The sequence below is a fragment of the Rhinatrema bivittatum genome, chromosome 9 (genome assembly GCF_901001135.1).
Source record: "Rhinatrema bivittatum chromosome 9, aRhiBiv1.1, whole genome shotgun sequence".
Classification (NCBI taxonomy): Eukaryota; Metazoa; Chordata; class Amphibia; order Gymnophiona; family Rhinatrematidae; genus Rhinatrema; species Rhinatrema bivittatum.
Window position 1 is genome coordinate 47894183 of NC_042623.1, and position 25996 is coordinate 47920178.

At 46.5% G+C, this 25996-nt stretch overlaps 1 protein-coding gene across 20 annotated transcripts in view; it reads left to right on the forward strand.

Annotated features, from left to right (window-relative positions):
- The window catches only part of CADPS2 (calcium dependent secretion activator 2), a 1612018-nt gene that overhangs the window by 951224 nt on the left and 634798 nt on the right, over positions 1-25996 (forward strand). For all 20 annotated transcript variants that reach the window (XM_029616598.1, XM_029616596.1, XM_029616606.1 and 17 more), the window contains 2 exons: positions 15076-15212; positions 18854-19041. In XM_029616598.1, coding sequence (XP_029472458.1) covers positions 15076-15212; positions 18854-19041 — 325 coding nt within the window. The remainder of the gene's footprint in view (positions 1-15075; positions 15213-18853; positions 19042-25996) is intronic.

Consider the following 25996-nt stretch of genomic DNA (forward strand, 5'->3'; position numbering starts at 1 on the left):
GGAAGATTAATAAGGAAAGGCTGAAGGATCTGTATATGTACACCCTAGAAGAGAGAAGATGCAGGGGAGATATGATATAGACCTTCAGATATCTGAAAGGTTTTAATGATGTACGAACTTCAAACCTTTTCCATTGGATAGGAAACAGTAGAACTAGGGGTCACGAAATGAAACTTCAGAGGGAATGACTAGGAACTAATATCAGAAAATATTTCTTCCTAGAAAGAGTGATGGATGCCTGGAATGCCCTTCCAGAGAAGATGGTGAACACAAAAACAGTCAAAGAGTTCAAAGGGACATCAGATAAACACTGTGGATCCCTAAAGGCTGGAGGACGGAAATGAAGAAAAGGGTGCACATGGAGGTAACCTGCTCGGTGGCGGTTAATACCCATTACAGTATGCATGGGGATAACTATCCTTCACCAATAGCCTTGATGCTTTTGACACAACTGCAACATTGCTGTCCACTTTGACGTGGGGGGGGAGGGGGAGGGATATTGGATTTAGACATCAACCAGCTTGGGCCACGACTTTTATGGTATGGGGTACTGATATGAACATAAGGGAAAAAGCACAGGACTAATTCTGTGGCCAAGTTCAAAAGAAAAGCACGTCAAGCAGCATTGTCTGAATTTTCAAGAAGGCTCCTCACCCAGTAAAAATTGTTGCTGTGTTAATATATAAGATTTGGGGGTAACCTGCACAGAATGGCAGTTACAACCCTTAAAAGAAGCATGAGGATATCCAGCATGGAGTGGCAGCTCCAATCTTAACAGAAACAAAGGGGTAACCTGCACAGAGTAACTAGCTGGGCAGACTGGATATACCATTTGGTCTTTTTCTGCCATCAATACTATGTTACTATATATGCACATAAAAGCCGACAAAGTCCTAGGGAAGACACATGCACTACCTGTGCTCGAGTAATTTCTTAAAATTAGGAGCATACTTATGTGCGGTCGGTGTATTTTAAAATACATGACAGTAACTTTTAAACAGGTGCATTGGCGCACGTGCGCAAATTTGTCAGCCTGTACCCAGGGATGCAGCCATTTTATAACAATCATGTATATATGCATGCATGTTATAAAATAGCCTGACTATGCGCACATGTGCATGCAATTTTAAGCAGATGTGCACCTATATGCGCAAATGCTGCTTCTACCGCATAAGTGGAAGGATTTTAAAAGACATGCGTGAAGACGCCATTACCAGTTTTACCAGTTCATTCCAAGTTCTCCCAGGTAAGGAACAGGACTTCCAAACTCCCCTAGTTTAATAGCCTCCTTTCTTCCCCGTTATCCCAACCCTTAAAACTCTGCCAATCTGTCTATTTGTCTTTATTTGATTACTTGCACATCATCTATAGCAGAAGTAAAGTTATATTGTAGGGGACACTTGCATACGCCTGTGCACGTAAGCATTTACATGCAGATTTCAATGTGAAACCCAGGAATACCTATGCCCTGCCCAAACCACGCCTGGCCCCTTTTTTGGAACTTTTCATTTGTGCGTGTAGCAGCAAGTATGTGCATATGTGGGTGTCTTTTAAAATCTGCTTGTGGCATGCCAGCCCGACTTGTACACATATCTCCCGGTTTTTGCGTGCGCTGGACTTTTAAAATTCACCTTTATGCGCATAAGTGCACACGTGATTTAAAATTGCAGTATATCTTTGCTCACGTGCCAATATGCGCATATATCGGCGCACGGATGTTCATTTTAAAATTAGCCTGATTGTTTTTACATAGTAGTACTACATGTATTTTACATATTAAATAATTGTAATTTCCTGTACGTACCCGGATCAGTCCAGACAGTGGGTTGAGCCTCCTTTCCAGCAGGTGGAGACAGTCTAAAACTTGCAGGATGCCCTATATCAGGACAGAGCCTATCCTCTAACCCTTCAGTATTCGTCTGTCTCCAGCAGGTGCAGCATCTCCCCTTCGGTTCTCTGCTGTAGGCTAGTCAGCCTCTTCTTTCTCTTTAGGCTCAAGCAAGTACTTCTTTTGGTTCTTGTTTAAAAAAAAAAAAAAAAGGATCTCTGAAGGAAATTTCTGCCTTCTTTAGTGCTTTTCTGTTTTTTGTGTGGGAGACGTCCGTCTCCCAGCTCTTGCCCGGCTCAGGGGGGCTTGTCCCCTTTTGCAGGAGGGGGTTCCCTGCATAGTCCTGAGTCCGTGGATGATTCCAGGTGTGGGGACCGACGCTCTCTGGGCCTCGTTCCCCCTCTGGCTGCCGAGAGGGTTTTGAACCCGCTGCTGCGCTCAGTAAAAAAAAAAAAAAGGAGTTAAAAGGTGTTAAACTTTCAATAAGTTGCAGGTACTCACCTACTTCTAACTTATTTGCAGCAGTTGACCAGCTTTTTTATTTTTTTCTAGTCAGAGTAGGGCTAGAACCGGCAGTCAGAGAAGCAGAAGGCAGCAGGTTTCCCACCTGCTCTGTCCTGCTGTGCAGGCTGTCAATCAAGCTTTTTTTCAACTTTTTTTCTTCAGCCGAGGTTTAGCTATGTCCCGGCTGACAGCCTGTCTTTCTTGTGGGCTGTCCTCGTCGCGTTTTTCACGTCAGGGCCTCTGCACTGCTTGCCTGCCGGGTGGGGAAGGTCCCTCCTCAACAGAACAAGCAAATTTAGCCTGGGGCTCCACTCCTCCCAGCATGGCTAGGCCTTTCCCGGGTTGGCAGAGCCCGGGAACGGCCACCATCTTAGATTTTTAATCGGGGCCGATTTCAGTGCTCCCTGGGGCTGGGGGGCCGGATTTTTTTGATTTAACCCCCGACTTGGACCCCGCGGGTCCCCAGGAGGGGGGTCCTGACCTTCCCTCGCTTCCCCTCCCTCCCCTCCGGCAAATCCAGGGTCCCTTTTTCAGCGGATTTCGTCCTCCTCATGCACAAATCTTATCTAGCTAGCCTGCATGAGCTGGATGAAAGCCCCTCCCCTTGTCCCCCCGCCAAAAATCCCTCATTCAGCGCCGTTGACCACTGGACCGGCCGCGGAGCCTCAGGGACCAGTTCGGGTGCGGGTGCCCCCTGGGGTGCCCCCGCCCCCCCCCCCCCCCCCCGGTGTCTCCCGGGTCCTTGGACCCTGCTGCTTCCTCGGATTCGGCGGATGCTCCCCCCCTAGAGGGATGACCCCAGAGCCCTTCGTCTTTTTCGTAAGGAGGAGTTAGAGCCCCTCCTCCCTTTTGTTTTGGAGGAGCTGGGTCTGGAAAGTCCCTCCATGGATAATCTCATGGCCTTACTCCTTAAGGACATGAACCCGGTTTTGGGAGGGCTCCGGGCTCCGGCCTCGGCCTTTCCCTTCCACTCCATGCTTAAGCTCCTTATCCTGCGGGAATGGGAGGCTCCTGAGGGTGCGCTCTGGGTGGGGCATGCGATGGAGCTCTATCCCCTCCCGGAAGAGGGCTTGGAGCTGTTGCGATATCCATCGGTGGATTCTTATGTTTCTGCAGTGGCCAAGCACACCACGATTCCGGTGGAAGGTTCCACGGCCTTGAAGGATTCACAAGATCGTAAGCCGGAGGCTCACCTGAAGCGCATCTTTGACGTCCCAGCCCTCGGGGTTCGGGCGTCTTGCTGTCTCATGATGCGGGGGGGCCTCCAGTGGGTCCAACAGTTACTCTGCGCCTGGGAGCTTCCGCCAGGTGAGGCAGAACAAGCCGAACGTCTGGAGGCGGGTAATCGCTTACGTGTCAGACGCCCTCTACGATTTGGTCCGTGTGCAGGCGAAGGAGATGGTTTCGGCAGTGGCCGCCCGGAGGCTCCTTTGGCTACGCCACTGGTCAGCTGATCAGTCCTCGAAGACCCGGCTGGGCATGCTTCCCTTCAAAGGTAAGATTCTCTTTGGCGAGGACCTCGACAAGCTTATGGACTCCTTGGCTGACAACAAGGTCCATAAGCTTCCAGAGGACCGCCCTAAGTCTTCTCGGTCCTTCGCGGCCTCTCGCTTTCGCTTCAGGGGTCAGCGTCGCTCCGCTTCTCGCGGGCGGGGCGGTGCTGCGAGGGGGTCTTCTCATGCGCCATCCTGCTCGCAGTCCTTTCGTGGCAGGCGGCCTTTTCGCGAGGGCCAGCCCGTGCGTACCACCGCTAAACCTGCCACACAATGAAGTTCAGCCGACCCATTCCTCGACATTATCAGAGACGGGTACGCTTTCGACCTCGTCAGGGAACTTCCAGATCTCTTTCTGTTCTCCCCTTGTGGCCGGGCCAAGAGGGACGCGGTGGTCCAGACTCTCTCCAAGGTCTGGATGTGGGGGCGGTGGTCCCAGTCCCAAAAGGGGAAATTGGCGCCGGCCAGTATTCTATTTACTTCACCGTGCCAAAAAAGGATGGGTCCTTCCGCCCAATCCTGGACCTCAAGAGGGTCAATCGGGCCCTCAAGATCCCCCACTTCCGCATGGAAACCCTACGGACGGTCATTGCGGTGGTCCGTCCCGGAGAGTTCCTTGCTTCCCTCTATCTCGCAGAAGCATATTTTCATATTCCCATCCACTGCGACTACCAGAAGTATCTCTGATTCCACATTCTCAACCAGGAATTCCAGTTTCGAGCTCTCCCCTTCGGCCTCGCGACCGCTCCTCGCACCTTCACGAAGGTCATGGTAGTAGTGGCAGCGGCCTTGTGCCAGGAGACGATTCTCGTCCATCCCTATCTGGACGATTGGCTCATCAGGGCCAAGTCGGAGACCTCTTGCCGTGGATCGCGTCTTGGAGCTCCTTGCCTCTCTCGGGTGGATAGTGAACTTTTCCAAGAGCAAGCTTCAGCCCTCCCAGGAGTTGGAATTTCTGGGAGCACACTTCGACACCCGAGTAGGCAAAGTATTCTGACCTCGGGAGCGAGCCCTCAAGCTGATCGATCAGGTCCAGAATCTGATTGCGCTATCTTCCCCGACAGCCTGGGATTATCTCCAAGTCCTGGGCTCCATGGCTTCTACCATCGATCTGGTCCCCTGGGCCTTTGCTCATATGCGTCCGTTACAGAAAGCTTTGCTGTCTCGTTGGCAACCAGTGTCGGAGCAGTTCCACGTAGTCCTTCCGTTCTTGGAGTCTTCTACCGACTAATTACAGTGGTGGCTGTCTCTTCCTCATCTCCTGCAAGGGATGCCTCTTCAAGCTCCACAGTGGACGATAGTAACCACGGACGCCAGCCTGTTGGGCTGGGGTGTGGTCTGCCTTTCTCAGTCCACCCAGGGGACATGGTCCCAGACTCAGTCGCGCTGGCACATCAATCAACTGGAAACTTTGGCAGTCCGCCTGGCCCTTCAGGAGTTCCTTCCCCTGATCCGCGGCAAGGCGGTACAAGTCCTGTCCGACAACTCCACCACAGTCACCTACATCAATCGCCAAGGGGACACTCGCAGTCCCCTGGTAGCCTTAGAAGCCAGCCGTCTCCTCGCTTGGGCGGAGCGTCACCTACAGTGCCTTGCGGCTTCTCACATCGCCGGAAAAGACAATGTTCAAGCTGACTTCCTCAGCCGGCAGTCGCTCGATCCGGGAGAGTGGAAACTCTCAGACCCGGCCATGGCTCTGATAGTGGACAGGTGGGGTCCTCCTTACCTCGACCTCATGGCGACTCCGCGCAATGCCAAGGCCAATCGGTTCTTCAGCCGCTGGAGGGAGCACGGCGCAGAGGGCGTGGATGCTCTGGCTCTACCTTGGCCAGCGGACGTCCTTCTATAAGTGTTTCCCCCGTAGCCACTGGTGGGGAAAGTTCTCAGGAGAATCGAGCTTCACCAGGGACCGGAGGAGATTGCGGGTACGGCGGGTGGCGACCTTCGTCGGCTAGATGTTAAACGAGTCTTGCTTCGCTATCTCAAGGTCACCAATGACTTCCAGGTATCAGACCATCTCTTCGTCCTTTGGAGTGGTCTCAACCGCGGTAAGCAGACTTCTAAGACCACGATTGTGCATTGGTTGAAGGAAGCCATTTCCTCAGCGTATCTTTGTTAAGGTCGTCTGCTTCCTGAGGGTCTGAAGGCCCATTCTCTGTGTTCTCAGGCTACTTCGTGGGCGGAGAGTCAATCTGTCTCCCCGCAGGAGATTTGCAGGGCCGCCACTTGGACGTCTCTGCACACTTTTGCTCGGCACTACCGTCTGGATGTACACGCTCCGGTGTTCGGTTCCTTTGGGCGGCAAGTGCTTCGAGCGGGATTGTCTCGGTCCCACCCAGTTTAGGGAAGCTTTGGTACATCCCACTGTCTGAACTGATCCGGGTATGTACAGGAAAGGAAAATTAGTTCTTACCTGTTAATTTTCGTTCCTGTAGTACCACGGATCTGTCCAGACGCCCTTCCCTGTCTGTCTTCTGTCCTCTCGAAGCTTGTTTTTTTTTGCAGGTCTGCGGTTTTTCATATTTTCCTTGGTGCAAGATTACTGAGCATTTACACCGGAAGCCTTGGTGGTTATTTTATACCAAGTTTATGCTTCTACATTAATCTATGGTTACTCCGTTGAGCTTTTTGATTACTTGCTTGATCCTATTCTTGGGTTTATTGTTTTATACTTTGACATACGTTATACTGAAGGGTTAGAGGATAGGCTCTGTCCTGATATAGGGCATCCTGCAAGTTTTAGTCTGTCTCCACCTGCTAGAAAGGAGGCTCAACCCACTGTCTGGACTGATCCGTGGTACTACAGGAATGAAAATTAACAGGTAAGAACTAATTTTCCTGTGTGCATTGCAGCCCTCAGTTTATATGCAGAAGCAGGTATTTTGTAATAGAGATGTGATTCGGCCGAACCTTTTGGTTTGGCCTTCGTTATCAGCCCGCCGCGGGAAATTTTGTTTCCCGTGGTTCGGGCCGATTTTTTTTTCGGCTGCCCTGAACCGAAAAAAAACCCCACCTCAACCCTTCAAATTTAATTAATTACAACCCCTCCACCCTCCCGATCCCCCCAAAACTTGCTGAAATTACCTGGTGGTCCAGTGGGAGTCCCTGAAGCGATCTCCCGCTCTCAGGTTGTTGGCTGCCAGTAAACAAAATGGTGCAGGCCATCCATTGCTCCTAGGAGCAATGGATGGCCTGGATGACTTTAAAGGAGCTGGATGACTTTAAAGCTGAATTAGCTTCAATAAAGAGAGTCTCAGCCACGGTACATTATTCAGGAAATAATTTCCACTTACCACTGAATAACCAAAACTCAAGAAAAAAGAGATCTACTGTGGGCTCAGGTAGGATAAGACCTGTAACCCACAGACACCCATTATTGAAAGCTGTGCAACCCACAACTCTATCCCACCACTCACACAGGCCATTAAGGAACTTTAAAAGTATTTCAGTGGGCTCTGGTAGAATAAGACCTGTGTTCCGTAGACACACACTGTATCAAGTGCAACAAGTACAAAATGCCTTCTCTGTATTAAATTCTGAAGAAGTCCTTGAGAAAAAGATTGAAATGTTATCGGAAAAGAGAGAAAAAACCCAATGCATACAGAAATTCCAAATCAGAAACCAAAGGAAAAAGCTCACAGTGATGGATGACTCTGTCATCAGAGGCATTAATCTCTTCCCTTGCACAAATGCAAAGAGAAAAGTGGATAACAAAACTCAACTAAATAGGTCACAAAAGGAGTCCAGGAACAGCAGTAACCTGAGCAAAGAAAGCTGGAAAGCTATGAGCACAAATGCTCGTAGTTTGGGTAATAAAATCCCAGAGCTGCATGCCCTAATGGTGGAGGCGGACTTGGACGTTGTTGCTGTCACTGAAACATGGTTTACGGAATATCATGACTGGGATACGGCAATACCAGGCTATAACTTGTTAAGGAAGGACAGAGAGGATAGGAAAGGGGGAGGAGTGGCTCTATATGTCAGAAACAATATCCAAGCATCTGAGCTGCAAGGAAGATGGGGCAAAGAAGAAGCACTATGGGCCGACTTAAAAAAAGATGGGGCATCCATTTTTATTGGAGTGGTTTACAGGCCTCCAAACCAAAAGGAAGAGCTGGACAGAGATCTGATTGAAGACATCCACAGGATAGCAAAGAAAGGAGAAGTGGTGATCGTTGGAGACTTTAATATGCCAGATGTAGACTGGAGAATCCCATCTGCAGAATCTAATAATAGTAGAGAAATAGTAGATGCCCTGCAAGTAGCTTTGTTCAAACAAATGGTAATGGAACCCACGAGAGAAGGAGCTATACTCGACTTAGTGCTCACTAATGGAGATAATGTCTCAGACGTCCAGGTGGGTGCCCACCTCAGCACCAGTGATCATCAAACGGTATGGTTTAATATCACAAAAAGGACACAGAAAAGAAGCACAAAAACCCAAGTTTTGATGTTCAAAAACACAGACTTTGATGAAATGGGGAAGTACCTGGAGGAAGAACTAAAAGGCTGGGAAAACGAGAGAGATGTGGATCAACAGTGGACCAATCTAAAAGGAGCAATAACCAAGGCAACTAATCTATATGTTAGAAAAGTAAAGAAAAGCAAAAGAAAAATGAAACCTATCTGGTTCTCAAAGGAGGTGGCTGACAAAATAAAGGCTAAAAGAACAGCGTTCAAGAAATATAAAAGATCCCAAAAGGAGGAACACAAAGAAGAATATCTGGTAGAACTGAGGGAGACGAAGAAATTAATCAAGATGGCAAAAAGTCAAGCGGAAGAGAGGATTGCCAAAGAGGTAAAGAGTGGTAACAAAACATTTTTCAGATACATCAGTGAAAAGAGAAAAGTTCAAAGTGGTATAGTGAAATTGAAAGGTGGAAAGGATCAATGTGTGGAGAGAGACGAAGAAATCGCAGAAATATTAAATGAATACTTCAGTTCTGTGTTCACTAAAGAGGACCCTGGAGAAGGACCGACACTAGTTAACAAGAAACTGGAGGGGAATGGAGTAGATGTAACTCCATTTACAGTAGAAAATGTATGGGAAGAGCTGGTGAAACTGAAAGTGGACAAAGCCATGGGGCCTGACGAAGTTCATCCCAGAATACTGAGGGAGCTCAGAGATGTGCTGGCAGGTCCGCTGTGTGACCTATTCAATAGATCCCTAGAAACGGGAGTGGTGCCGAATGATTGGAGGAGAGCGGTGGTGGTCCCGCTTCACAAGAGTGGGAACAGAGAAGAGGCTGGTAACTACAGACCGGTTAGCCTCACTTCGGTGGTGGGAAAAGTAATGGAGTCACTGTTGAAAGAGAGAATAGTGAACTATCTACAGTCGGGAGAATTGCTGGACCAGAGGCAGCATGGATTCACCATTGGAAGATCCTGTCAGACAAATCTGATTGACTTTTTTGACTGGGTAACCAAGGAATTGGATCAAGGAAGAGCACTCGATGTCATCTACTTGGATTTCAGCAAAGCTTTTGACACTGTCCCGCACAGGAGGACTGGTGAATAAAATGAGAAGCTTAGGAGTGAGTGCCGAGGTGGTGGCCTGGATTGCAAACTGGTTGACGGACAGAAGACAATGTGTGATGGTAAATGGAACTCTCTCTGAAGAGAGAGCGGTTTTAAGCGGTGTACCGCAGGGATCGGTGTTGGGACCGGTCCTTTTCAATATCTTTGTGAGCGACATTGCGGAAGGGATAGAAGGTAAGGTATGTCTTTTTGCGGATGACACTAAGATCTGCAACAGAGTGGACACGCCGGAAGGAGTGGAGAGAATGAGACGGGATTTAAGGAAGATGGAAGAGTGGTCGAAGACATGGCAGCTGACATTCAATGCCAAGAAGTGCAAAGTCATGCATATGGGGAGTGGAAATCCGAATGAACTGTATTCGATGGGGGGAGAAAGGCTGATGTGCACGGAGCAGGAGAGAGACCTTGGGGTGATGGTGTCTAATGATCTGAAGTCGGCGAAACAATGTGACAAGGCGATAGCTAAAGCCAGAAGAATGCTGGGCTGCATAGAGAGAGGAATATCGAGTAAGAAAAGGGAAGTGATTATCCCCTTGTACAGGTCCTTGGTGAGACCTCACCTGGAGTATTGTGTTCAGTTCTGGAGACCATATCTCCGAAGAGACAGAGACAAGATGGAGGCGGTCCAGAGAAGGGCAACCAAAAAGGTGGAAGGTCTTCATCAAATGACTTATGAGAAGAGATTGAAGAATCTAAATATGTACACCCTGGAGGAAAGGAGGAGCAGAGGTGATATGATACAGACTTTCAGATACTTGAAAGGTTTTAATGATCCAAAGACAACGACAAACCTTTTCCATAGGAAAAAAATCAGCAGAACCAGGGGTCACGATTTGAAGCTCCAGGGAGGAAGATTCAGAACCAATGTCAGGAAGTATTTCTTCACGGAGAGGGTGGTGGATGCCTGGAATGCCCTTCCGAAGGAAGTGGTGAAGACCAGAAATGTGAAGGACTTCAAAGGGGCGTGGGATAAACACTGTGGATCCATAAAATCAAGAGGCCATCAATAAAGAGTGGGTGGCTCGCCAGAATGACGGCTACTGCCTGGAGATAATACCCTTATTCAATAAACATACACATGGTTACTGTGACTCCAACATCGCTCTAAGCTACAACAGCAAGAGGAAATGTGGAAAAAAGGATTCGCACTCACAAAGTGGGGAGTAGCTGGCTTGTTACGGCTGTTACTACCCCAAACCAAATAAGCCTGATACTTCGCTTTCAATGCATATCCAGCATAGCTCTCTGCTTCAACGGCAGGGGAGAAGAAAAACTGATACTTCACGCATATCCAGCATAGCTCTCTGCTTCAACGGCAGGGGAGAAGAAAAACTGATACTTCACGCATATCCAGTATAGCTCTCTGCTTCAACGGCAGGGGAGAAGAAAAACTGATACTTCACGCATATCCAGCATAGCTCTCTGCTTCAACAGCAGGGGAGAAGAAAAAAAGATTCGCACTCACAAAGCGGGGAGTAGCTGGCTTGTTACGGCGGTTACTACCCCAAACCAAATAAGCCTGATACTTCACTTTCAATGCATATCCTGCTTCAACGGCAGGGGAGAAGAAAAACTGATACTTCACGCATATCCAGCATAGCTCTCTGCTTCAACGGCAGGGGAGAAGAAAAACTGATACTACACGCATATCCAGCATAGCTCCCTGCTTCAACGGCAGGGGAGAAGAAAAACAACCAATAAGGGCTGAATAACACAGTCTGGGTAAAACAAGCATGGGTGTAGCTTGCTTATTGTGGCGGTTACTTCCCCTACTACCCATAACTAATCAAGCTTGATATTTCACTTGGTTGCAGCTCCATCACTGCTCTCTACATTAATGGTGGGGGTGGAAGGGAAATAGAACCAAAGAGCTAAGAGAAACATATAAGTATGAGAGAAAAAAAATGTGAAGCTTGCTGGGCAGACTGGATGGGCCGTTTGGTCTTCTTCTGCCATCATTTCTATGTTTCTATGTTTCTATGTTACCATGTGACAGGGGCCAACCAATGGCACCGATAGCTCCTGTCATACGGTAAGGGCAAAGGGCCATTGGCGCCATTTTGATTAGTGGCAGCTGATGGCCCGAGAGGGGGAGGTCGCTCCTGAGACCCCGCTGGACCAGCAGGGACTTTCGTTAAGTCTTGGGGGGGGATCGGGCAAGTCTTGGGGGGTCGGGAGGGTGGGGGGGGTTGAAATTAATTAAATTTGAAGGGTTGGGGTGGGTTTGGGTTTGTTTTTTTTAATGTGCCCTTTCTCCCCCCCCCCCCCAAAACCAATATGAAAACCACATGAAATTTTGTGGGTTTTCTTTTCATTTTGCCGCCCCCCCCCCGAAACGCAACAAAATAGGAAATATCGTCTCTATTTCCTATTTCGTCACAAACTAATGCACATCCCTATTTTGTAAAGGTAGCTGATATATATGCACACCTCATTTATGAAAATACTTATACCCATCTTTCCAAATACCAAGATCTGCACCAGCAAACCCATTCCCTTCACCCTTTGTGCCAGAACTTCCACCCAAAAACTGCAAACAACAAAAGTCAGATTTAATATTTGTGACATAATTAGCAGATTTAAAAGCATGCACATGTTTGATAATGTATGCACATACTCCATTTATAAAATATGTAAATACGCATGTACTTCCAAACCCTTCCCCATAATTCCCTCAACATGACCTCCTTGTACACGCATATTTTTCAGCGCAGCAGAGACAGTATGCATGTAATCTCAACCTGAAAATTTGCTTTCCTTGCACAGAGGCTACTTACCCACATATTTGCCAATTTTTCACACACAACCCCTGCATAAGTCTTTAAAAATTCATCCCTAAAATGTTTAAGTTTTCCAAGGAATACAAAAGACTCTACTTAATGTTACCTAAATATCAAATAGTCAAAATAAAATTGTTAATTATAGGGCCAGACAAGTTTGCCAACCCGCTTTAATGAAAGTTATTCTCCAAATTAAATTTTAATGAAGTTTAATATTTAAAACTAAGAAAATAATCTTGTAAGTTTTTACATTTTTATTTAAATAAAGCTTTTTTAATAAAAGCACTATGGAGGTAAATAATCAAATTACCCATGTTGTTACAAACCTCACAGGCAGTTTACCCACAGTGTTTCTATCAATCAAAGCAAAACTACGCAGATAGTTTTGCTTTGATTATTGCCCCCAGAAGAAATTAGCTGCAGAGATATGTGCCTGCTTTCTTGTCAGAACATTTTTCCATTGGAAACAAGATGCACAGTTCTGATTATTCAAAACTACACGTGTTGTTTCCTCCACTGTCCAAACTCCAGCCTTCGGAAACCCTCTAAACTGTGCAGATAAAACCTACATGCTTTTACCACATTGAGGGGGAGCAATAATCAAAGAGCCCAGAAATGGCTTTCATTATTCGTCTCTCCATATTTTGTAGTACTTCTCACTGGAATAACATAAGTTTTGTTACATACATTTTCAAATTTTCACAGGCCTTTAACCTATTTTATTTGCCTTAAGTGGGGAAACAATATGGCAACATTTTTTCTGTTTCAATGTAAGATCGTACATACTGTCAGGCCGATGCAGTATGATGCGTGTTAAAATGGGCACTCGCATTGAGCACCCCCTTTTCCTTATGCGCACACAGCCATATCCTCTGGGTGGCCGATGCAGTATTTAAATGAGGGGCTGCTTTAAAAAGGATGCGCTAGAGAAAAATTGTGTATCCCTAGTTTTCAAATACATCAGGCACCCACAATTGCAACGGGAGCTTAATGCGAGCATCCGTTTTTGTCCCGCTTCTGGTCGATTTTGCTAAGGTTGCTGAAGATGCCCCTTGCTATGGGTATCTACATTGTGGGGCAGATTTTCAAAGGGGTATGCGCGTAACCCCCGAAAAGCTGCCCCTTCCACCCCTGCACGTGCCGAGCCTATGTTGCATAGGCTCAGCGGCGAGCACAAGCCCCGGGATGCGCATAAGTCCCGGGGCTTTCCTGGGGTGGGCATGTCGGGGGCGGGTCGCTGCCAGCGCGTCATCGGGGGGCATTCCGGGGCCGGGGGCCGTGGGCGTGGTTCCGGCCCAGGGGCGTTCCAGGGGCATGGACGCGGCCTCCAGACCAGCCCCTGGACCGGAACATGGTGCGCCTGCCCGCGCAAGTTACACCTGCCTCGGGCAGGTGTAACTTTTGAAATAAAGGTAGGGGGGGAATTAGTTAGGGCCAGGGGGCAGGTTAGTTAGTGGAAGGAAAGGGAAGGTGGGGGGCACCGGAAAGAAAGTTACCTCCGAGGCCGCTTCGATTTCGGAGCGGCCTCGGAGGGAATGGAGGCAGGCTGCGTGGCTCGGCGCACACAGGCTGCCGATTTTGCGCAGCCTTGCGCGCGCCGACCCCGGATTTTAAAAGATATGCGTGGCTACGAGCGTGTCTTTTAAAATCTGGTGTACTTTTGTTTGCGCCAGTGGCGCGAACAAAAGTACGCGCACGCGGCTTTTTTAAAATCTGCCCCTGTGTATATAAATTGTGGGGCAGATTTTCAAAGGGTTATGCGCGTAACCCCTGAAAACCTGCCGCTGCTTGCCCCTGCGCGCGCCGAGCCAGCCCTGGGACGCGCGTATGTCCCGGGGCTTCGAAAAAGGGGCATTCCGGGGGCGGGGCCGTGGGCGCCAGTCTGAGGGCGTTCCGGGGGCGGGGGCAGTGGGCGGGTGGGAGGCACCAGTTCAGGGGTGTTCCGGGGGCGGGGCCGAGGCCTCCTCCGTTGAGGCCCTGCCGAGGAAATGCGCACCAGCAGCCGACTGGCGCGCGCAAGTTACGCCTACCTCTGGGCAGGCATAACTTCGACGATAAAGGTCAGGGGGGGGTTAGGGAGGGGAAGGTGGGGGGAGGCGGAAGGAAAGTTCCCTGCGATTTCGGAGCGGCCTCGGAGGGAACGGAGGAAGGCTACATGGCTCGGCGCATGCAAGTTGCACAATTGTGCACCCCCTTGCGCACGCTGACCCTGGATTTTATAACATGCGTGCGGCTGCTTCTCTCCGGGTTGCGCGAACAAATCTACACCCGTGCGTATGTCTAAAAATCTACCCCTGTGTGTCCAAATTGTGCATCCAGAGTTTTTTGTATTTTTTTAAATCAAGAAAATTTTTCAACTCTGAAAGCAGAAAATGTAAGTGTCACAATGATACTAAGTAGGAGGAACCACAGAGGAGTCTAGAGATGTGAATCGGATCCGATATCGGATCCGATTCACATCCGATATTGGATCCGATTCACATCTATAGAGATGTGAATTGGAACCAGAATCGGATCCGATATCGGATCCGATTCACATCCCTACAGAGGACCATAGTTTTTAATTTCTCATGAGCCCTTGACTTGCGAAATGGCTTTATGCTGGGGCTGAAGTTAATTTTCCACATTAAAAAGTGTGCGTTGGGTGCCCAGTGATTTTCTGCATTGGGGGTTAATAGCAGATAGCCTCATCTACATTGAATTTACTTGTGTTGAACGCTATCGGCTATGCATTTTTTTGAATGTGCATTTTGGATGTGCTAATCTCCTTATTGTATTGGGTGCCAGTCTAGCGCTTCCAAAATGAATGCACAACCATGCATAAACCTTTGCACTAGGCTGGGCATACTTTATTTCATTAGCCCCTGTATATTTTTGTCCATACACTGTACACATTTATATGTACATATATTTTCTGCCTTTGTGTAAACAGATGCAGAGCGTGCTCAGAAACATGGTATGGATGAGTTTATTTCAGCTAATCCTTGCAGATTTGACCACGCTTCCCTCTTCAGAGTACTTCAGAGGCAGACCTTGGATCACAGGCTGAACGGTTCCTATTCTTGTCTGGTAAGCACAAGCTGGAATCAAAGAAATGTAGAAGTGAGAAATAGTTGCTGCAAAGTGGTCTTTTCTTTCTGACTCATTTAATAACTGTGCTTAGCGTTAGGATAAAGGATTCCAATCGATTGGCTTCAAATTTGAAAATTATACACTTGAAGACTACTGCTGTGCCACTCAATAGAGAAGAGAATAGACTCAAACTGACTCTGAACTGTGGTTTATCAGTTCCTCTTGGGAGGGCTGAATAAAAACAGAAGGCTTCAATAAAGGTGGAAAGCTCTATGCCAGGATTTACTAACACCTGTACAGGCATTTTAAGGTACAGACTCTGCTCACAAGATGTCAGACATTATGTCATCTGATTTGCACTGTTCTCCGATAAGCTGGAGAGAAGCAAATATAAAAAAGATTAGTGTCAAACTGCATAAAAAAAAAAAAGAAAAATATAGATTGGATGTTCATTTCTAATTGAAACTGGCTTCACAAAATGAGGATCTCTGTGCAAATAATTTTGAATGCATTTTAACCATGTGATGAAATGTGGAACTGGATGGTTTGGTTGAATCATTGTTGACGTAAAGGGAATATGGTTTTGGAGACACTTATCATCAAAATACACAAAAAAAACCTGGAGAATAGAAACTGGCATGTTTAGTGAGTGCAGTGCTATATGTATTCACATTTAAGCTTTATATGAAAATTTTGCCTTTTTTCCATTATCATTTTTTAAAATATATATATATATAAAGAGGTTCAATTATTTTCTTGTTAAGTGTCTAAGCCGGGGTGGGCAATTCCGGTCAGTGAGGTTCACCAACAAGTCAGGTTTTCTGAATATCCCTAATGAATATGCCTGAAATAGATTTGCATGCACAACCTCAATTGCATGCAAATATAGCTCATAGTTAGATATCCTGAAAACCGGATCGGTTGGTGGACCTCAAGGACAGGAATTGCCCACCCCTGATCTAAACTTTACCTCCTTTGTTTCAGGTGGCCTGAGCTGATGTGCTGCTATAAACATTTATGCAAGATATATTAACATTGTCGGAGCATGCAGCCTCCATAATTTTGATTTTTAATTAACTTTCTAAACAATTCACCAAAGATAAACATTTGAGTTGATTAATTTATTTTATTCATTTTGCACTTGAAAGCCTGCCTATTGATGTCTTTCAGTTTTTATCAGTTTCCATTGCATTGTGAATGCCAATTCAGTGGTGTCTTATAAATAAAATTTAAAGGCTACTTTCTAATCTCTGTGTTGCTGCAAAATCGCAAGAAAGGCCTGAAGGTAGATAATTGCCACTTGAAGGGTAGGTGCTTGGCTTTCCAACAGTGCATCCAGGGCGAAAAAAAGTCTTTTCTTCTTAACAATGCAGTAAGGCACTTAATGTAACCTTGGAATAACTTTTAAAAGAATTTATATGAAATATGCAGTGCTATAGCAACCATGACTCGGATGCATTTCTCATTGACTTCTTTTATTTTAGCTTTTTGATAAACATATGTTCATATAATACATAATTGTATTTTTCCCCAGAAGCAAATGCTGAAAAAGAACTCAATTACCTATAAGCATTTTCTTCTTCCTTGTCAAAGTCTAGCATGAGAGTAATTTTTTATGAAAATGTATTTTTATACCTTTGAATTGTTCATTAAATAGTGTGGATATCTGAAGAATTAAAATATTTTTACACTGTAATGAACTAAAAATATGTTTTAAATCTTATTTTGAAACATGAAAAATCTTCATTATTTCTGGTTTTAAGATTCAGAACACCACTAACTAATCAACCTTAATCTAGCAGCTTTGTAAACCATAACAAACTATTTTGCAGTTACTGAATACTATAAAAAGTGAATGCCAGTAGATTAACAGTTTAAAATATTGCTGTTTTATCTACAGGTTTATATTTAGGTGTATATATCATAGACACTAATATCCACACTATTTAATGAACAATTCAATGGTATAAAGATACATTTTCATATAAATTAATCTCATGTTAGACGTTGCATGTATCTACAGAATTAGCAAATATGCATATTGTCTCATTAAAATTATTTTTTTCACTTTCTTAGAGGTATTCTAATAATTATATCATTATTGGTTAGCAGTTGTAATGTAAAGCATTACATTGCCATGCAGACATTCTAACGCAGTTATTCCATTATAGATTTAGATTTATTAAATGTACATGCCAGGTTCTCACATACTTATAGCTTTCTAAACATCATTGCTTGCATAATATTCAGATCTGATTATTATTAACATATATATGTGGTGTGTGTTTGTGTGAGTACTGTATATAGATTTTTCAGAAGTGCTATATAAGATTCATCTTCATGTCTTAATAAATTATAAACTACTTGCTGTAAGAATAGGGAACACTCTGAAGAAGTGCCATGCGATGCTCCCTAGATGTAATTATTTCATGATAACCAACCTCCCCTGTGGTGTTCTAAAGATTGAGTAGAATGATTTTCTTCCTCTAGTTTCATCACGTTTTCCATTTCTTATTAAATAATGGCTCTTATGAAACCCTTTCCCCCAAGTGCTTTATAATATAAATGCAAAGAAAAAAAGAACAAAACATGATAGTCTGATGATTAATTGGAAAATGCTGCATGTTTCTTTAACTAGTGTGGTTTTTTTTCCCCAACTATATATTGTATTTCTGTCCTGCTTCCTGCCTCCTGTTCTTTTTCACGTAGTGGAAGTTGTTTAGGCATCTTTAACTCTCATCAGGAGCTTACACATAGTAATTTTCTAAAACAAGTCTCTCTTGCATTTTATTGTGAAATTTTCAACTTCCAAATGCAGTGAAATCCTCCTCAGTCTCAATCTGAATGTATCAAATCTGCTTTTTTAAATCCATTTCCATGCCCAGCACTTTCAATTTCCCATCAAAAATGATGGACAAGGCTACAGGTGAAAAAACAGTGTCAACCTTTTTATAGAAATTTTTTTTTTATTGTGACCATTTTAAACATTTTCCTGTTTCCTAAGTTAAGCTAGAAGAATGGCTGTTTCTAAGATTTTGTTACTCAAAACTGTGCTTTTCAGAATAAGTGCATTTAAAAACATTTTATTATACCGTATTTCTGATGATTGTTCTTTTAATCCTCTCTCCTTTGGAGGCTGTCAGCAGGATCGATTGTGCCAGCCACACCAGAAGATCCCTTCCACTGTGTCTGCAGAGAGATCTATGAATGCATTTCTGCTTGTGCACTGTGGATGGTGGAAGTGGTGCTTCATGCTAAGGGATGTGCAAGGGAGCTCCTTGCATGGTTTTGTGTGCTGCCTGAAAGTGGGATATATGTGTCATTTTTGGATGTGCATGTCACAGATTCACCCTCTGTGCTGTCTAGAATCCTAGTTTCAGAGCAATGTGATTTACAGGACATTGGTAAAGTTAGAACACCAGAGACAGTGAAAAAGGTTGCAGTAGTTCAGAGTTTTTTAAATGCTGTCTAAACTGATATTGTCAAAATTGCTATTGCCTGATCAATCAGTCTGAAAACAATTCTTAAAAAGATATGCAAAATAAAATCATAAAAAACATTAACTTAGCAGATTGGTTTAAAAGAAAATGCGAGATCCAGTGCTCAGTGTCTGAAATGTCTGTCTGTCTGTCTTATAGGGTTGGTTTAGCCCTGGCCAGGTGTTTGTGCTGGATGAATACTGTGCTCGTTATGGAGTGAGAGGCTGCCATCGACATCTTTCCTACCTTACAGAATTAATAGAACATGCAGAAAGTGGCTCTGTGATTGATCCAACCCTGCTTCACTATAGCTTTGCCTTCTGTGCATCTCATGTTCACGGCAACAGGTACACTCATGGTAAAACAGCTGTGTTGAGAGAAAGCAGGGAATAGAAGTCTTCAGACATGGATTTATTGAATTCCATTTTCATATGGCGCTCTTGCCCAAATTGGCGTTATAACAACAAAACTAAACTGAAGCGGTAACATTGTACAACAAATGACAAAGATGAATAGCCATAACTGAAAGGGAATGGAGCAAACTAAGGGGCCGATGCATTCTCCCAGGTCAAGCAGGATGGTAGTCCTCACATATGGGTGACGTCACTGGACGGAGCCCTATCACGGAAAACTTTTCTGTCAAAGTTTCTAGAAAGCTTTGACTGGCACCTGAGCATGCCCAGCATGCCATGATCCCTGTGTCTACAGGGGTCTCCCTTCAGTCTCTTTTTTTCTGCAATGCAGTTTGCCTCGCGTTTAGGAGCTCTGTGAGATTTTTCTCACAACTTTTCCTCACGGAAACACTTGAAGTTTTACTTCACAAATAATTTCCCCTACATGGGTCTCCCTTCGCGTACATTTCATCGACACTCAATGAGCACTATGCCCTGTTTTTCGGTCGGTTCCTGTCACCTCACTAACGGTTCCCCTGGGTTACCAACTGAATTGCGGCCTTCTTTTCACCCTCGGTCTGCCCCATGATACCCGTGAATGTCCTTACTGCGAACCTCCAACGGGGCTTGAGGGTTTGGGACGTCCACGGTTCCCATGGCCACCAGGGCCACCGTCGATGCCGCCCACACCCTGCGATGCCCCCGTCGGTGACATCGATGCCCCTGTCAATACCCGCATCGATGCCCCTGTCGACACCGTCGATGCCCCCTCATCACCCCCGTTGATGGCCCCATCGAATCGATGCCTCTTTCCAGGCCATCGATCTATCGAAGCCGCCATTGATACCCCCATCGATGTCCTTGACTAAAGAAAACGCTCCATACTTCGGGTTCTAAATCAGAGCCCTTTGTAATCCTTGGGTGACAAACAATGCCAAGAGCAGTAGAGGCACGGTGACCGGTCGTCACCAATGCCATCCGAGACAGCGAGGACATCTTCCTCGGTGCTGAAGAATGACCGGGCTGAGCACTGTGGGAATCATCGTCACCGGCACGGTGACTAGCCGTCACCAACGCCATCTATAACATCGGTGGCATCTTCCTCAGTGCTGGAGAATGACTGGGCCGAGCACCGAGGGAAACATCATCACTGCCACGGTACCCATCCGTTACCTTCGCCATTCTGGACATCAGTGGCATTTTATTCGGTGCTGGAGAATGACCGGGCCAAGCACTTAGGGAAACATTGTCGCCGGCACCGATGTGGTTCTGCGTTCGGTGCCGGCACTGATACCGCACCGGCATCAATGTCCATTGAGCCAGTTGCGAAGCGGGCCCGGGTACAAGAGTCTCTATGCTCCTCTGCACCCGAAGCACCAAAGCATTCCCCACCGACACTAGTGCCGGGTACTGAGCCACCACAGATTCATGTGGAAGTGCCAGTAACGCCTAGCCTGTCTCCCCCTGTAGCTGCGCTACCTATACCAACTTCCAGGGAGGAGCTGGATGTCCTCGTCCGTCAGGCTGTCATCAATGCCTTCCAGAATCTACTAACACCGGAGCCATCGATGTTCGCACTGTTGTGGCACCTACCAGCGACAGCCTATGTCATCAATGCCGACTCGTACTTCTGAGCCTCCACGGATCCCTATACCTATCCCGGGATCCTCGAGGGGCGATGGGCCCTCTAATCCCGCTTCGGCATCAATCCCATCGAGACCTAAGTTAAGGACGTGCCTGAAACCATCCCTTTTGACCTGGTCACTAAAAAGGACCAGAAGTTTCGGGAGGTTCTAGGCCGTAATATCGTCCAAGAACCATAGTGGTGTCACATATTGCAATTTACCAGCTGTGTTTGACAGAACACCAAGGGAACCTCTCTGCCATCCACATGAAATTTGAGCAACATGTGATTGCTTCGAAACGTCCTCCTGTTGCCAGCAACAGGACTCCGTACTAGATGGTAACCTGGCTTACAGCCACTGATTTATGGCCCGAAGTCCAAGATAATCTAGCTGATCTGCCATGCACAGCAGATAATCTCTTCATGCCCAAGCTCCAGCAGACAGTGGCTCAATTACAAGACCACCACGAGACCCTGTAATAGCTCTCTATGTTTCTTGCAATTCCTCCCTCCTCAGCTAGAAAACCGGCGAAGAGGAATGTTAGAAGGACCTTTTACCGCTCTCGCTCCCACGTGAGACAAACGGGTATCCAGATCACACCAGCTCCGCCAGTCGGGCAGGCTCCTGGATTTTTCTTCATTGCCAGAGAACAGAACGGTCCACCCCACTGAGGACCAGGGCTCGGGATACCGTTCCCCGGACATAACAAGGCAGAGGTTTTTAATTCCGCTATTTCCTACTTTCAAAGAAAATAGGCGACCCCCACCCATCCTGGACCTCAGAAATCTCAATTTCTTCAGAAAGAAAAGTTCAGAATAGTGTCTCTCGGCACCATGCTTCCCTTACTACAACAAGGGGGTTGCCTCTATTCTCTGGACTTTCTATATCCTTCAAAGTGAGTCAATAACATTTTCAATACCAAATTCTGCCATTCGAACTAGCTTTGACAACTTGTGTTTTTCACCAAATACCTAGCAGTGGCTATCGCTCATCTACAAAGAACAACAGCATTCACACGTTTCATTTCCTGGACGACTGCCTAATAAGGAGTCAATCCAAACAAGGAGCTCTAAATTCTCTAAGACTCACTATAAACCTAGTGCAGATCTGGGCACTACAGTCGCAATGGTCTTCCTGCCCAACAACCACGCAGACATCCTATCAAATTATCCACATTTCTGCTCGCATGCAACATAGCCTCGGCCCATCAAATCTTTCATTGGTGGGCCACATGATGCCACAATCCACGGCACTCCTATGGCCAGACTAGCCATGAGAAGAACTCAGTGGATTTTAAAATTTCAGTGGCTCTAAGCCATTCCACCGCTTTCGTCCCTGTTCCATATCACCGATCCCGTACCAAATCCTCACATGATCTTGGCCACGGTCGCATCCAACGTGGGTTGGAGAACTCATATCAATACCCTCCAAACCCAAAATGCATCGACTCTGCTCCATAACAAGTCTCAGATCAGCTTCCTGGAGCTTCGAGCCATGCGTTATGCCTTTTATGCCTTCCAACACTGTCTCTCACACAAAACTTTGTGAATTCAAACAGACAACATAGTAGCAATGTGGTACTCGAAAAAAACAGGGACGCACAGGCTCTTATCTACTCTGCCAGGCAGCTGCACAGTTCTGGGCCTGGGCCCTCGCACACTCCATGCATCTCTGGGACACTTATCTAACAGACATAGCGAACATACTAACAGACCATCTCAATCGATGTCTCCATCCACACAAGTGGTCTCTGAATCCATGTGTAGCGAGCAAAATCTTCTAGCGCTTAGGTCAACCAACCATCGACTTCTTGCATCCGAATCAAACCACAGAGTGGACAGATTCTGCTCCCTACACAGGCATACAAATGCGTTAGCCATGGGCGCCTTTGCTCGCCCCTGCAACAAAGGCCTCCTATAGGCATCTCTACCGATACCCCTCATAGCCAAAACTCTCGTGAAGTTGCAGCAGTACAGGTTTTCAATGATTCTCATAACCCCGTACTAGCCTCAACAAGTATGCTTCTCCATAATTTTCAACCTATCACTCCAAGAACCAATTCGCCTGCACACAGACTCACTAGGTATATAAAAAAATCACTAAATAAATCAATAAATAAATACATAAATAATATTCTCAGGTACTTGTAGCTTCACGACAACCTTCAACATGTAAGTCTTGCCATTCGAAATGGGCAAGATTTACCAAATGACATGCACAAAAAGGTATTGGTGTCTTTTTTCCTGCCCCACTCCATCTCTATTGGGCTATCTAGGATACCTTTCGGATTCTGGTCCCCAGACACCTCAGTTCCATCTCAGCGAACCACCAGGGAGTAGGTCATGCCCTGTTAATGGCTCAACCCCTTATGAGTCGGCTTATCATGGGTTTTCTACAGCTTAAGCCTCCTCTACGATCACTGGTTATGGAATGGGGCCTAAATGTAGTGCTTACAAGGCTCATGCGTTCCCCGCTCAAGTCTTTGCATTCCTATAACATTAAAATTCTAGTATGGAAAATTATTTTCCTCATAGCCATCAACTCTGCTAAAAGGGTCAGTGAGTTACAAGCCCTTCTTGCATACTCACCCGACATTAGGTTCCTCTGTGATCGAGTGGTCCTCCGTACTCACCCTAAATTTCTTCTTACGGTGGACACAGCCTTTCACCTTACTCAGTCTATAGTCTGCCCATGCTTCCCAAGGCCTCTCTCTCACCAGGGCGAGAGGGTTTTGCACACCTTGGACTGTAAGCGTGCACTTGCATTCTATCTAGACCGCATTGCACTCCATAGGAAATCCACCAAACTCTTTGCTTCTATGACAAAGATAAGCTGCGAGTTCCAGTGTGCAAACAAACTCTCTCCAACTGACTAGCAGACTGTATCAAATTCTGCTATGAGGAAGCAGGCCTTCCTCTCCAGAAGTGAGTGCAGGCACATTTTGTAAGAGCCATGGCAATATCGGTAGTACACTATCATTCAGTACCATTTGCCGACAATTGCTAGGCTGCAACATGGAGCTCTCTTCACACATTCGCAGCCCTCTACTGCTTAGATAAGGAAGTCCGTCAAGACTCTGCCTTTGGCTAATCTGTCTTGCAAAACTTTGTTACAGTATAATACCCAACTCCTTCCACAACCACCTGCTGTGATTTCAGGCTGCCTCATCATTACCAATAGCACCCCAATTATTGTCCCTGCTGCACGAGTTGTCTGCTATTGGCCTGTTGTAATATGAGTCAGCCTGTAGCTTGCTAATCACCCATATGTGAGGACTACCATCCCGCTTTTCCTGGGAGAAAGCAGAGTTGCTTACCTGTAGCAGGTGTTCTCCCAGGACAGCAGGATATAGTCCTCATGAAACCCACCCACCACCCCGCGGAGTTGGGTCCACTTACGTTTTGTTGTTTTATTTTTCACTCGCACTTTTTTGCTACAAACAAGACTGAAGGGAGACCCCTGTGGACACAGGGATCATGGCATGCTGGGCATGTTCAGTGTGCCAGTCAAAGCTTTCTAGAAACTTTGACAGAAAAGTTTTCCATGATAGGGCTCTGTCCAGTGACGTCACCCATATGTGAGGAATATATCCTGCTGTCCTGGGAGAACACCTGTTACAGGTAAGCTGCTCTGCTATACAGTGCACTTGCTGCAGGTCAGGGAATCCAGAGAAAGATACAAGATTGCTAGCAAAGGATGCACAATTGTGTTTCTTAAAGAGTTCTTGGATGAACTTATGCAGAAGGATTTTTCTTGTTGAAACTGTTGTAATGGAACCTAGACATGAGAAATATCAGGTAGTTGCTACTGTTTCCTATAAAGTAAGAAACATGCAGTGCTATTCCTTCTGGGGTAGATTTTCAGACGAGCGCGAACAGCCTACTTTTGTTTGCGCTCCAGGCGCAAACAAAAGTACGCTGGATTTTAGTAGATACGAGCGTAGTCGCGCGTATCGGCTAAAATCCTGGATCGGCGCGCGCAAGGCTATCGATTTCGTATAGCCTGCGCGCGCCGAGCCGCGCAGCCTACCCCCGTTCCCTCCTAGGCCGCTCCGAAATCGGAGCGGCCTAGAAGGGAACTTTCCTTTGCCCTCCCCTCACCTTCCCCTCCCTTCCCCTACCTAACCCACCCGCCCAGCCCTGTCTAAACCCCCATCCTACCTTTGTCGGGGGATTTACGCCTCCCTCTGGGAGGCGTAAATCCCCGCGCGCCAGCAGGCCTCCTGCGTGCCGGGCCGCGACCTGGGGGCGGGTACGGAGGGCACGGCCACGCCCCCGGGCCGTAGCCACGCCCCCGTACCCGCCCCCAAAACGCTGCCGACACGCCCCCGCAACGCCGCGCGCTCCGGCCCCGCCTCCCGACACGCCCACTCCGAAAACCCCGGGACTTACGCGAGTCCCGGGGTTCTGCGCGCGCCGGTGAGCCTATGTAAAATAGGCTCACCGGCGCGCAGGGCCCTGCTCGCGTAAAATCCGCCCGGTTTTGGGCGGATTTACGCGAGCAGGGCTCTGAAAATCCGCCCCTCTGTTTTTATCAACTGTGTCTAGTAGTAGTGCTTAGATAACTGTACTATAGCTGGTATTATGCTTAATTTGACAGCTGGTATTATGCTTAATTTGTCAACTGTCGCCCAATTCATTATTAGAAATAACCCAATTGGCCTTAGAAGGTTGCTTTAATAAAAAAAAGTACTATATTTTTATTATTTTATTTTTATTTATTTTATTTACGGGTTTTTTATATACCGAGGCACGTTTGCAAAACATCACCTCGGTTCACAATGTAACATAACTGAGCAACAAGCTTTACAATAATAACATTTTTTAACAGGGAGGGGGTAAACAAGGACAGGAGTAGATAATACGAGAATTATATACATATGTACATGTTAGTTTTTACAAAGGGTGTTCATCAATGCAATCAGAATAATTAGCAGGGGAAAGTAATAGGGGAGGGGAAGGGGGAGTATATTCACAGTGGGTGGAAGGAGGGGAGAGTAAGTAGCAAGGGCAAGGGTCAGTCGGGAGGTCATGTCACATCTTTGGAGGGAGTCAATTCGTTAGTCCGGGTACGCTAGTTTGAACAGCCATGTTTTAAGATTGTGCTTGAATTTTTTGTGGCAAGGTTCATGGCGTAGTTGGGAAGGCATTTTATTCCAGTGGGCAGTGCCTGCAATGATGAATGATCGCTCTCTGAAGGTGGTGTGTTTCATGAGCTTAGGAGAGGGAGTCTGGAGTTTGGCCTGGTGAGGCGTTCTTGTGGGTCTGGTCGGAGTGTGAAGCAGG